The sequence below is a fragment of the Halichoerus grypus genome, chromosome 4 (assembly GCF_964656455.1).
Source record: "Halichoerus grypus chromosome 4, mHalGry1.hap1.1, whole genome shotgun sequence".
NCBI classification, from domain to species: Eukaryota; Metazoa; Chordata; class Mammalia; order Carnivora; family Phocidae; genus Halichoerus; species Halichoerus grypus.
In genome coordinates this window covers 52,407,267-52,421,344 of record NC_135715.1, presented here as the reverse complement: position 1 = coordinate 52,421,344, position 14,078 = coordinate 52,407,267, and the positions used below count along the sequence as shown (strand labels likewise).

Genomic DNA, 14,078 nt, shown 5'->3' with positions numbered 1-14,078 from the left:
TTTTACATACTGCCCTTCTCAAAAGATCTACTTAAAATACTTACACTGTAAAGACTGTCAATTGCCCTAACTTTGGCTCAAAGTAGCACCACATAATAGGAGCAAAGAAAATACAACATTATACATATCAGTCAGAACAAAGAGTTCTGGTTATTTCTAGCCAAGAGAGTGGCAAGATTCATCGACCACCAAACTTGGAAAGCCCAAAGGTAAATGTGGAATTAAGAAAAAAAAAAGTTTTGGCAAATATTTATGAAATAAAAGAAATTCCAATTGTATAAAATATATGTATGGGAGAAAAACTAGAAGGAAATATGCCAACGTAAATGGTTGTTGTCTCTAGGTGTTATTTACAGGTGATTTTGTCACCTTATGTATTTTGGTTTTTAGATATGGTGACACAGTGTAATGTAATAAGCAGAACTGGAGCCTGGCAGACCTGGGCCTACCACTATGCCCACTGGGGAAGACACTTAACTTCTCTGAGCCTGACTTTTCTCACATGAAAAATAGGAATAATAATGACAAGGTTGATATCTGGATTCAATGACGTGAAGTGCTGGCTATAGAGAATAAGTAGAAATTATTATAAGAACAGTATTGCATTTGGGTGGTTGCTCCTCCTTGCTTTCATTTTTTTAATTATTATTTGAAACATTGCTTCTTCACTGTTTCTATAGCATTCAATATCCTTCTTATGAAAGGGGTATATTCAGCAGTTTTTCTTGGCATACGTAAATTACCTGTGAATTCTTTGGGGCTATTAGAAATTACCTTAATTTTATGTTCACTCTTGAAAAATCGTTTAGAAGTATGTGAAATTCTAGATCTGACTTTAACCAGCACTTGAAGATATCATTCTATTATCTTTGGGCTTCTATCAGAACTGTTGACTTGCTGTGAATCAAACTGCTGTTTTGCAGGTAATCCATCTGTTCTCTCTGGTTGTTTTTGAGATGATTAATTTTGCAGTTGTTGTTTTTTACTTTTTTTATTTTAATTATTATTTTTTTTGAGAGAGAGCGAGAGCGGAGAGAGCACATGTGAGTGGGGTTGGGGGTGGGAGAGGGAGAGGGAGAGAGAGAGAATCTTAAGCAGGCTCCACTTCCAGCATGGAACCCAAGGCAGGGCTCGATCTAACGACCCTGAGATCATGACCTGAGCCAAAATCAAGATTTAGATACTTAATGGACTGAGCCACCCAAGCGCCCTGCAGTTGTTTGTTTTTTTTTAAACAGTGTGTGTGTGAAAAAAACAAAAACAAAACAGTGTGTGTGTGTGCATGCATGCATACATGTTAAATGAAACATACACAGAATTGCACAAATCTATAGGAACAGTTCAACCACCATTCAAGGCAAGAAATAGAGTATTATTGACACATTAGCCTCCTGTATATATCCCTCTGCCCCAGGAGTAACCACTAACTTGACTTTCATGGTAACCATTTCCTGGTTTTTGACACTTTCAAATTAACATCCAACAATAGGTTACAACAGCCAATCCAAGCTTTGAAACATTCTATTTAGCACAACTGCTGCCCAGCAGAAACTGGTAAGGTTGTTGTCTCTAGGAGAGCTGCTTGGTGGCTGGAGAGCTGTAAGGACTTGTCACTGTATGTTCTTATACCTTTTGAAATTTAATGTCATTTGCATTTATGACCCTTTGAAAAAAGATAAAAATATTGGCAAAAATAAAAGGGGCATCAAGGGTCAAGCACATGGAGAACAGCAAAAAAAAAAAAAAATTTAAGTACTACATGTAAATTAAAATATTATAAGCAGTTTACCTGGGAGAAGAAATTGGATAAAATATCAAAACAGGCTCTTGGAGGCATCAAACAGCTCATAGGATATTGAGGAATCAGTGGGTCAAAATCTAGCAAAAGCAAAGAACCCCAGCAAGTAAGCTTGGCATTCAACACCACTTTTCTGTCCTTGGAATATTTGCCAAGCTTGAAGAAAAAACTTTGATACAGAGTAGTATTTCGGCAGCCTCATGGGGCTTTAGAAAGGCAAGTCAATTCTCTCCACCCCGTCCAACAAAGCAATTCTCAAGTTGGAACCCTGGCAGGCTGCTCCCCTCATGCATAGGCCCTGGCCCGGGTTGCAGTACAATTTCCAGCCGTGTGATTTAGTCAGAAAACTTCATGGCTTGAACTTAAATTCAGGAGCTCCAAGACTAGCTGCGCCCCCAGGCACCTGTCATGAGCAAATGAAAATCGCCCCTGGAGGAAAATCCCACCATTCCAGGCCTTTGCTCTAGATCGTACAGACAGGTTGCAAGTGGTAGAGCTGTGATTTTAAATCAAGTTCTTTTAACCCTAGAGCCTATGTTCCTAAACTTCACTAAACTGCCATGGGAAAAATTAAGTAGTATATGGGAAAGCAGGTCACCTACTCCAAAATTAGGAACGGTTTGGATTTCTTACCAAAACTTGCAAGAGTGATCAGCCAGCACTGCAGACTCATCTCCAAGGACAAGTGCACTCTTTCTCATGGAAAGGGTCTAGCCCATTGTTACACAGCTTTAATTTTTGGAGAGCAAGCGGAAATCTGCTGCTAATTTCTACCCACTGATCCTAACCTGGTCTTCTAGGGTCACAAGTTTCGATCTGTCTCCACTGACAGCTCTCTGGATGCTTAAAAATGGTTTTGAGGTCACCCCCAACCCCACTTTCCTTCTCCAGGCCAAGAAGCCTTTTGTCTTTCAGTGAAAACGCAAATGAGTCCTTTTTGGCTCCTTCAGCATTCGACAGTCATGGATGTGGATGGTTCACTTGATCTCTGTCCTTTGTAAGATGGTATCTGGGACTCAACCTACTACTCCAGGCAAGGTCTAAAAAGCACAGGGTCAAGCAAGACTATCGCCCACCACGCCACAGATTTAAAACCAACTGCTACGGTAGAAAAAAACCTGCATTACTGCAGTACACAAAACCACAAATACTTTCTTTAAGCATCTAAGTGAGAGCTATCTAAGATGTCTACATAGTTTTCAAGATGTGTCACAACTCCTCAGGCTCTAGCCAAATTGGTCTCTGGTTCTTCAAATAAGCCACAAGCCTTCTCTTCTCAAGGTGTTCGTTTGTTCTACCGAAAAAGCTCTCCGCCTCCCCCAACCGCCCTGACTCCCTTTCCTCAGCCGCACATCTTTAGCGAAGCCCAATTAGGCTCCTCTGTTTTAGGCTCCCACCACCCTTGAAACAGTAGTGTAAATAATTGTATTTATAATTACTCATTTAATGACTCTTCTTCTAAATAATAAACTCCATAAAGGCAGGGACTAATAGTATAGCTTTTTTTCCCCCATTCAAACACATTCCACTCCCACAAGGGGGCTGGCAATGGCTTACTTTCCCTGCAGGCTCTTAGCCTTCTGAGAGAAGCATTGAGGGTGTCTCATCTCCCACTACCCTGTACTTACACAGACCTAATACTCACCTCCTGCCTTACCAGAGCACTTAGCCATTTGGGTCTACTGAGGCCTTAGGTGATCGGACGCATTCAACATACTGTCTGTTATCTCCCCAGCTCTGTGTCAACCGCAGACTCTGCCATTTAACCAGGGACCCCTCCTGGAAGCCACGGCTTCTTAGGGTTCGAGGCAGTAAAGAGGTCAGCTGGCTTGCCCAAATTTAGGCAATTTCAGTTGGCCCAACATTTGCCACAAGGCGACTGAGGTGACTCAAAGACATAGACTTATAAGCTGGAAAAGCAATTATCAGAACATTTCAATCTCCCCAGAATCCATGCCCCCTCGCCCCACAACTACCCATATTCTGTTATAAACAGAAAAGGAGATGAAGTTGATTTCAGATGTAATTCTGGCAGCTTATTTTTTTCTGACAGCCTTGTTCTGACTTTGCACAAGTCCACATCATTGTAAGCCCCTATGGGGTCTCTAAGCATCAATTCCTGTTTCATAGAACTTATGTAACTGGGAGAGAACTAAGTTTATAACTAGCAAGTCATAAAAATATAGTATTTGGAGGAAAATATTTGAGCTCAAAATATTCAATTTGTAAAAGTGTGTAAACATAGAACCTTCCCACCTCTGGAGGAAAATGTCAAATCATGGTTCAGTCACAAGGACAAAAGGGAAAAAAACAGATTCAGAAGCTCCTTGTCCTAGTTTGTTTGCAATTGTTTGAATATTATCCTTCAAAATGGTCACTGTGTATTCTCCGCAATGCTCTTCAACAGCCCCTGGTCAGTGTACTCCAACACAATCTTCACCCAAGGCAGTAAAAACGCCTGTACATCAGATGGCCGAGGCTGACCCTGTAGGCAGACACTGACCTATTAACTACAAGTCATTGGGAACACATTCTCAGAAAGCCAAGAAGCCACAATTGTTCATTCTTTTCTTCATAGAAAATGCCTCATTAAAATACAGATACTAGGTCCTGGTATTCCAATACGCCAATTGAACAATTCTATTGAAAAAGGAAATGGAGGGGCGCCTGGGTGGCTCAGATGGCTAAGCGTCTGCCTTCAGCTCAGGTCATGACCCCAGGGTCCTGGGATCGATCCCTGCATCGGGCTCCTTGCTCTGCGGGAAGCCTGCTTCTCCCTCTCCCGCTCCCCCTGCTTCTGTTCCCTCTCTCTCTGTGTGTTTGTCAAATAAATAAATAAAATCTTAAAAAAAAAAAAAAGAAAGAAAGAAAGAAAAAGGAAATGGAGATCTGAGAGAATCTGCTCTCGGTAAACCTGTGCCGCCTCTCCCTTCTTGTCTACACACGTGAAAGGCTGTGTTTTTAACAACTATGATTTGTCTTTTGTGCGAAAGCAATCAACTCAAGTCTATAATTTCTAGAACCTTCCTCCCCTCTTTGAGCAATCCTGGAGAATGGAAGAGTTGCTAGAATATTGTTCAGATTTTTCCCAAGCACATTAATGATCTCATCTGCTTTCAGTCGGAGGTTGCATGACGAACACCACTAGGGCCCCAGCGGGCAAGAGAAATGGGCGAAGTGGATGGAACAGGTCACGCCAGAGGCAAAAAAACCCTACTAAGCCCGGACTGAAGGGGCCATCATTATTCAGCTCCTGCCAAACCGTCGCCACACAGGAGGAGGCCAAGGTTCCAGAGCTTCCAATTCTTCAAGAGAAGCTGTAATTCAAAACATACTCAAATGTGAATCTCCAAGTGTTGATAATGATCTCACATTGGGCCAAAGCATTTCAGCGGGCAGGATTTAGTACACACGGATCATTTTAATCGTTTGCTCCAAGCTCAGAAGTCCATGCAGGTCTCCATTTAAAAGAGGGGGTCCCTAAAAAGTCAAAGGTGGGGCTTCGATTCTCTCTGAAAATGTTAATTTTTATCTCTTTCCAATCTACAATAGTATCCTCCTTGTCCTAGAGCACAAAAGTAAAAGCAGGTGATTACAAAACCTACAAAGGAAGGAGAAAAGAATGCCACCACCATTCCCAAGGAGTGAGTTTCATACATTCATTGTTCCTGCTCTAAACGCAATGCTGCAACACATGAAAAAGTGCTCAACATCGCTCGGCATCAGGGAAATCCAAATCAAAACCTCAATGAGATACCACCTCACACCAGTCAGAATGGCTAAAATTAACAAGTCAGGAAAGGACAGATGTTGGCGAGGATGCAGAGAAAGGGGAACCCTTCTACACTGTTGGTGGGAATGCAAGCTGGTGCAGCCACTCTGGAAAACAGTATGGAGGTTCCTCAAAAAGTTGAAAACAGAGCTACCGTACGACCCAGCAATTGCACTACTGGGTATTTAGCCCAAAGATACAAATGTAGGGATCCGAAGGGGTATGTGCACCCTGATGTTTATAGCAGCAATGTACACAGTAGCCAAACTAAGGAAAGAGCCAAGATGTCATCAACAGATGAATGGATAAAGAAGATGTGGTGTATATATACAATGGAATATTATGCAGCCATCAAAAGGAATGAGATCTTGCCATTTGCAACGACGTGGATGCAACTAGAGGGTATTATGCTGAGCGAAATAAGACAATCAGAGAAAGACATGTATCACATGACCTCACTGATATAAGGAATTCTTAATCTCAGGAAACAAACTGAGGGTTGCTGGAGTGGGGGTGGGGTGGGAGGGATGGGGTGGCTGGGTGATAGACATTGGGGAGGGTATGTGCTATGGTGAGCGCTGTGAATTGTGTAAGACTGTTGAATCACAGACCTGTACCTCTGAAACAAATAATACATATATGTTAAAAAAAAAAAAAAAAGAAGATAGCAGGAAGGGAAAAATGAAGGCGGGAAATCGGAGGGGGAGACGAACCATGAGAGACTGTGGACTCTGACAAACAAACTGAGGGTTCTAGAGGGGAGGGGGTGGGGGGATGGGTTAGCCTGGTGATGGGTATTAAAGAGGACACGTATTGAATGGAACACTGGGTGTTATACGCAATCAAGGAATCATGGAACACTACATCAAAAATTAATTAATTTTAAAAAAAACGCAATGCTGCAACAAGCTTAGATGTTTTTATTCTCACCCTCTTTGCACAATAGCACCAAAAGTATATTCCTCCTTGGATATGTAACTTCTCTCCATCTTTCATACTTTGAAATATCTGACCTTTTTTTTTTTAAAGATTTTATTTATTTAGGGGCGCCTGGGTGGCTCAGTCGTTAAGCGTCTGCCTTCGACTCAGGTCACGATCCCAGGGTCTTAGGATTGAGCCCCGCATCGGGTTCCCTGCTCCGCAGGAAGTCTGCTTCTCCCTCTCCCACTACCCCTGCTTGTGTTCCCTCTCTCACTGTGTCTCTGTCACATAAATAAATAAAATCTTCAAAAATAAAGATTTTATTTATTTGAGAGAGAGAGAGATAGCGAGAGCAGGAACACAAGCAGGGCAAGTGGGAGAGGGAGAAGCAAGCTTCCTGCCAAGGAGGGAGCCCGATGCGGGGCTCGATCCCAGGACCCTCGGATCCTGATCTGAGTCGAAGGCAGACGCTGAACGACTGAGCCACCCAGGTGTCCCTGAGCTAACTCTTCAAGCCCTGTCCCTCATCCTCCTCACTATCCCAGCTGAGACACAGATGGCAAATGATCCCAATGTGCAAAATTGCTCAAATGCCATTTGTCACAACTTCCTGTTCCTTTTGAGCCCTTTTTCCTTTGTGGAATTCCAGGCTAAGGAATCTTGATTACTTTTTCTCAGCATTTTTGAATCGTTTTGTTGGTGACTGGGATCCACTCACACCCAAGCCACTGTTTACTATCATTATTTCCTAGTATTTTACAACATTCACACAAAGCTAGAAAATCATTCCCTAATTTCTGGGCCTTACATACTTAGAGACAAGTCATATTCCATTAGCAACAATCAGCATCTAACTTTTAAGTGCCTGATGCTCATGGCATGACAGAGGTATGGATGCTCTCAATATCCTATGGAAGGAGTGCTACACCCAGGCTAGAAGAATTTCCCGACATGCAACCATAATATTCTACTTGGCGCTCAAGTGCAAACCAGATTGGGCAAACAGCCTTTCAAGTCACTTATGTTAGCATTCAGAGGCACCTGAACATATGGCTAGAATCCAGTGTCCGGTTAAAAATACCTAGCTTCCCTAGTACTCGGAAACCATTTTAGAAGCCTGGAGATCATCTGATATGTCTTCTATCATGGCAGTTCCGCTTCTATGCCTTTGTTTAGTTCAGGACAGAGTAGTTAACAAGATATTATAGAAGGAAACCGAGGCCAGGCATCTCTTACGTTTATTGGAGAATTCTTAGTTGGGAGAGGAAAGATAACAAACAATTCATAAAGGATAAAAGAACAATTAATTGCAAATGATTACAAAGGTAATTTCTGAAATGTTTATTTTGAGCCACTGCAAAAAGAAAAGTATAGTGCATCCTGAAGTTCATATTTTGGTAAATGAACATATCAAAGGACAGAAAAGCCAAAAAAGTTACTGTTATACAAGATCTTAATGTAGTAATTCTGCACAAATAAACAGCTACAATTACTCAAAGCTGCTTCTGCTATATATATATTAAACAAGAATGTGAATTACTTTAAACACTGCACAATTAACCAAAGTTAGCAAATCCAGCAATATTAAAACCTGGTATTAAATAGTATTCAAACATTACAACAAAAACAAAACAATGGACTTCTAGAACTACAATTCTACCCATGTGAAAGGAATGTACATGGATGGTTAAAAAATAATAATAATAATAATAATAAATAAATAAAGTGACAAGAGTGACCAACACTGCATCTTCAGAGCAGGAATACAGTAAGTGAGTAAATGCATGTGGGGTCTTCTGCTAAAAATGACCAAAAAAAAAATGCATTTCACTTTAGTATAACCATAGAATTCCCACTGAAGCTCTAATTGTCTTGTGCTGGTGACAGGTGGGCAGGGTTTTAAATGGAAAAGTATGTTCCCTATACCCTGAGTGTGGATGCATTAATATATATTTTTTAACTGTGGAAAGTTTCCTTTGAGAAATATAAAATTTAAAGCAACATACTGATGGGAAATTGATAGTTAACTGTGAAAGAATACTATTAGCTAAATAATTAACTAAGAAGACATCTTGAGTCTGGACTCCAGTGATGAGTCAGGGTTAAGTTTTGCATTTAGGAAATGTGCACTGATGTCAAAGCCATGTGGATAAATGATCTTTCACTTTATACTTGGTACATTTAATAAGTAATTAAATTCTCCTACCAGCAACATAAAACCCTTATTTAAGCAAAATGGAAGTATTATGAATTGAATTAATTCACATCAAATATCTGAAAGGGTAAGTGGAACATTTTTCAAAGTATAAAGATGTTATCACACATATTCACTGAGTGAAAAGGTTTTATTACTCCATTAAATTCTATCAACCATCCCAATAGATATTTTAATTTTCTTCTGTGATTTATAAATGAATCATTCATTTTGTATAAATCAGGAAATACTTTCAAAATCAACATTTATAATCTCCAAAATATAAATGTAATTTAAACTTGGCTTGGGAAAAGAAGAATATGAAAGAATTGCTGTATTTCAGTCGAAAATAATGTTCTAAAATGAAACCCTTATCAGAGACCTCATTCACTTTCTTTCCCAAGATCCCTCAAGGGTCCTGAAATTGATAAACACAGAATTCAACTCAATGCACATCACAACTTTAACAGTTCTGAAGAAGACATGGTAATTTCATAAGGGCCGAAATGCACAGAATGGCAAGATTACAATGTTATAATATAAATATGTCAAGGAGACTTGTAATAAAAGGAGACGGGGGTGAGGGGCGGTCCGGTCCTCTAAACAAACACGGCTGTTCCGGAGACCAAGCAACCAAACAGACATAAGATGTCTTTGGAATAATCACAAAGTGCCTTTAAAGAAAGTAAGTTTTAGGCTGTACTTGATTAAAAGATACTTCTCTCCATATAAGGAGCTTTTTACTCACGCTTCTTTTCGCATCTGCCAATACTTAGTATTTTTCTCTATGCCCCTAAATGGATACAGGGGTGGAGCTCCATTAGGATTCTTACCACACATGCCAACACCCAAAGACTGGCCTGTCATTACGTAGTGGCTACATAAAGGAACTCTGAGTCCAGCACAGCTCCAGGTAAATGCAGAGAAAACAAGGGTAGGAGGAAAATCTTATTTCAAAATGATTATTACCATAAGAGATATAAACATAAACATTTTCAAGCACAGAAAGTGTTACAAAATGAATATATTTTCACTTTAGTTTAAAAGAAATTCAGAACTCGATTTGCTGTTAATCAAACCCGTACATGTATCGAAGTTACTAAACACAGCTTGATAGTTATATACTTGTAAAAATCCAATCTAAACTTAATAATCAGTTAATCCATGTTCTAATCAACAACCCAGTTCCTAGCGTGTATAAACCCAGTCCAGTGCTGCTGCATCTCAATTTCTGAGAAGCTAAAGATGGAAACCATTCTGGCTATATAGATTTCCTGCATTTCTCCACCTTAAAAAATACTTGAAGAAACTTTAGGAAAATTTTATTTTTAAGGCTTGCTCTATTTCTTTATTTTAAATTGAGAAAAACCAAAGTTTACACTGTAACCTCAAAATATTTAAGTAGCTTTTGGCATTTTTCTTATAAAGCAAATTTTACTCTCTCATTATAAAATACATTTCTCTACCATAATGATTAAATCAAATTAATGTAAGTGCCTTATTCCTTGCCCCTCGGTGGGTGCTATGTCTTCTACACTTTGTGCAGCTTCCAGAACAGTCAATGCTCAGGAAAAAAGAAAATGTAATGGAGCAAAACCAAAGCCCCCAACAAAAAGTGATTTACTCTAGATTTACGCTAATGGAAGAACCAAAAATTCACATGTGCATACCCTCATACAAAACCAAGACACAATCTTGGTCCTCTAATTCAAGTCAACTTGCAGTTTCTAAAGACAAAGTAGTAGAAAACATAGAGCCAGAAAACTCATGTCAGACAACTTTACAAAATAGAGCAGATACCATTTTATCGGGGGAAAGGGAGGAGGGGCTGGGAATCCCCTCTTTTTCTAGAAAAAGCTTACCCTTGCTAAGCAGAGAGTTTTGTGTATGTGTTTGTTTTTTTTTTTCAAAAATCGGAAAATGAAAATCATTACTGGGCTTCTCTAAATGCATTTCCATATTAACATTAATTTCTAAAATTTTAGCATGTTTTGCACCTTTATTTTCATTTATAGGATAAGGTGGGGACCCAAAATAGTCAAAAAGAGAAATAAAAATTCTTACTGCACAACCTTTATAGACATTTTATTTTAAAGCACCTTTTAAATGTCAACAGTGGGTTTCTAACCAAGAAAACAGTAAAATAAAAAAGGGCACAAACCCACTAGGCAAGGTTAAAGTACTCCCTTACTTACATACACACACACACACACACACACACACTCATTTTCATGCCAGATGGATTGGCAACATTAGCAAATAATGTCATTTCATGAAAGGCTGGGGAAACTATCATTTACGGTATTTATAGAAACCTAAAATACTAATATGTTTCTAAGAAATTAAATAGTTTGGGAGATTCAAGAAGCTACCGATAGTTGAGCTATGAAAATAAAATTGACTTTGAAAAATAAGACAGAAATTCTATGGGGGGTGGGGCGGGGAGCCCACTAACCTCAAAGCTCTTTTGTCAGGTTAGTTCTCAACAGAACAGCGTGTTTGCAAAGGAGCAGACCGGGAAGGCTCTACCCCTGGAGCCTACCCTCAGCCACCGCAGTGTGGTCTGTAGCAGCACTATCTGGATGCAAGAAGAATCTGTCAGTCAACGTCCCTGAAAACCTCATGGTCAAACCTTCCTTCAAATCCACGTTCTTAGGGTCTTAACACACTACGCACGTGTATAGAAGAATGATGAAGATAATATTCGACAGAGATTACAAAAGTATCAACTATATACAACGTGGGATGACTGCGCTGGAAAAGCTCAATTTACTTCCCTCCCAGTTCATTTATCAGTGTTAATATTCCAAGTTTACCATCTGCATCTTTATCCGTTTCTTCCTCTCCCCAGACGGTAAGATGTAGTGGCCACAGGTCTGTACTACGCGTTTTCCAGGAGCCAGTCGAACAGGGACTTGCAGCTCTCGGGGGCGGCCGGCTTCTCCCGCACTTCATAGTACCGCAGCACAGCCTGCAGGATGTCCCCCACCTTCCGTCCCCTTCCTTGTAACCGTCGGGAGAGCTAGTGAGAAGGCAAGGCATGTCCCAGGTTAACCACAAACAATCTCCTCACAACAAAGTTTCCAGTCTTATTTTTAGTATCAGAGAACTCTAAGATTCTTGCTGTCTGCAGTAAAGTATTATTTCCCAGTTGTATAATGAGGTCCTCTCCCCTAAATTACTACCCCTCTACGCAAATTAAACATTTTTCCTTCCTGCCCCTGACAAATACATCTCCTCCAGAGAATGACACTTTGGGACTCTTGGAGACAGAACTGCACAAACCTCACCCACCTGAGACTCTGTATGGGAGTATAGTCTCCATTTCTATACGAAATTCTTGACCTAAATACTTCTGTCACACCCTCAATTAGGAACATAAAATAATAAAGACAATATCAATCTTGATAGAAGGATGTGGATTTTTCCTTCCACAATATGCAGTGTGGCTTTTTTCTGAAATACACACTCTGGCCTCAATTGGAAACACGGCTTTCTAAGTTAAAAAATGTCAATGTTTTGGGACGCCTGGGTGGCTCAGTCGTTAAGCGTCTGCCTTCGGCTCAGGTCATGATCCCAGGACTGGGATCGAGCCCCGCATCGGGCTCCCTGCTCCACAGGAAGCCTGCTTCTCCCTCGCCCACTCCCCCTGCTTGTATTCCCTCTCTCACTGTCTCTCTCTCTGTGTCAATTAAACAAAAAACAAAAAACAAAAAAAAAAAGAAATGTTAATGTTTCAACAAAAAAAAAACACCAAAAAAGTAAATATTGTGGTGATCATTTCACAATATACACAGATATCGAATCATGTTGTATACCTGAAACTAATATAATGTTATATTTCAATAATAACTCAAATTTAAAAAAAGTAAATAAATACAGGTTTAAATAAACTCCACTGTCACCAGAATCAGAACATGTCTTCACTCATTTTTTTTCTATTTAGTTCTGTAAAAACTACTTTAATTTTGTAATATAAATATGCTTAGCCTTGTTAAATATAGCCTTATAGAGATATAATTCACAGACCAGACAATTCATCCATTTAAAGTGTACTTATAGAATATTACTCAGCCATCAGAAAGGATGAACACCCAACTTTTACATCAACATGGATGGGACTGGAGGAGATTATGCTAAGTGAAATAAGTCAAGCAGAGAAAGTCAATTATCATTGGTTTCACTTATTTGTGGAACATAAGGAATAGCATGGAGGACATTAGGAGAAGGAAGGGAAAAATGGGGGGGCGGAATTGGAGGGAGAGATGAACCATGAGAGACTATGGACTCTGAGAAACAAACTGAGGGTTTTAGAGGGGAGGGGGGAGGGGGATTGGTTAGCCCGGTGATGGGTATTAAGGAGGGCATGTACTGCATGGAGCACTGGATGTTATATGAAAACAATGGATCGGGGATCACCACATCAAAAACCAATGATGTATGGTGACTAACATAACATAATAAAATTAAAAAAGAAAAAAAATAAATAAATGCAATTTTTGCTCTAAAGGGAAAAAAATAAATAGAGTACTTAAGTCAATGGTTTTTAGTATAGTCACCAAGTTGAATGCAACCATCACCACAATCAGTGTTAGAACATGTCTACCACACCAAAAGAAAAGCTCTACGCATTAGTAAACACTCCCCATTTCTCCCAAACCCCTCAATTCTAGGCAATCACTAATCTACTTCAGTCTTGAGATTTGCCCATTTTGGTCATTTCATATAAATGTAATCATAAAACATATGGTCTCTGGTGATGTTTCTTTCACCCAACGTGACTTCAAGTTTCCTCCATGGTGTAGCATGTATATACTTCCTTCCTTTTTATTGACAGAGAGTACTCCACTGCAAAGATAAACCACATTTTATTTATCCATTCTAGGATGTTTCCACTTCTGGCCTATTATGAATAATGTTGCCATGGACATATATTTTCATTCCTCTTAGGTATATACCTAGGAGTGGAATTGCTAGGTTATATGATAATGCTAGGTTTAACTTTTTGAGGAATTTCCAGAATGTTTTCCTACGTTACTTGGGGATGAGCACCAAGCACCATTATGCTCATGCTCAGCTCTGCCTAAGCTCTTCCTTAGCCCTCACAGTTTATTCAAGACTAAATGACTTGAAAATGTCTGCCTCCCTCCAGTGAGTTCTAACACCTTTCCTACCCACTCCTTCTCCTTGACAACTCATTTCTTGAGGATCACCTTGTCTTATTTTCTCCTTCTGCCCAAAAACCGAAACATAAACTAGAAAAATCCAAAAAGTCCAAGAAAAAACAAACAACAAAATACGAAAAAAAGTTATTTTTACTGAATATCTTTTTCACATACTTCTTTCAACAATATCTTTGTAAATTCTGAACCAGGAATCAAGAGTAACTGGAC

General features: G+C 39.7%; 1 protein-coding gene across 3 annotated transcripts in view; it reads right to left on the bottom strand.

Annotated features, from left to right (window-relative positions):
* Nucleotides 1-7,712: 7,712 nt before the first annotated feature.
* Nucleotides 7,713-14,078, bottom strand: part of AKAP11 (A-kinase anchoring protein 11) — a 52,300-nt gene continuing 45,934 nt past the window's right edge. For all 3 annotated transcript variants that reach the window (XM_036106977.2, XM_036106979.2, XM_078070317.1), the window contains one exon: nucleotides 7,713-11,707. In XM_036106977.2, the coding sequence (XP_035962870.2) occupies nucleotides 11,567-11,707 (141 nt within the window). In that variant the 3' untranslated portion in view covers nucleotides 7,713-11,566. The remainder of the gene's footprint in view (nucleotides 11,708-14,078) is intronic.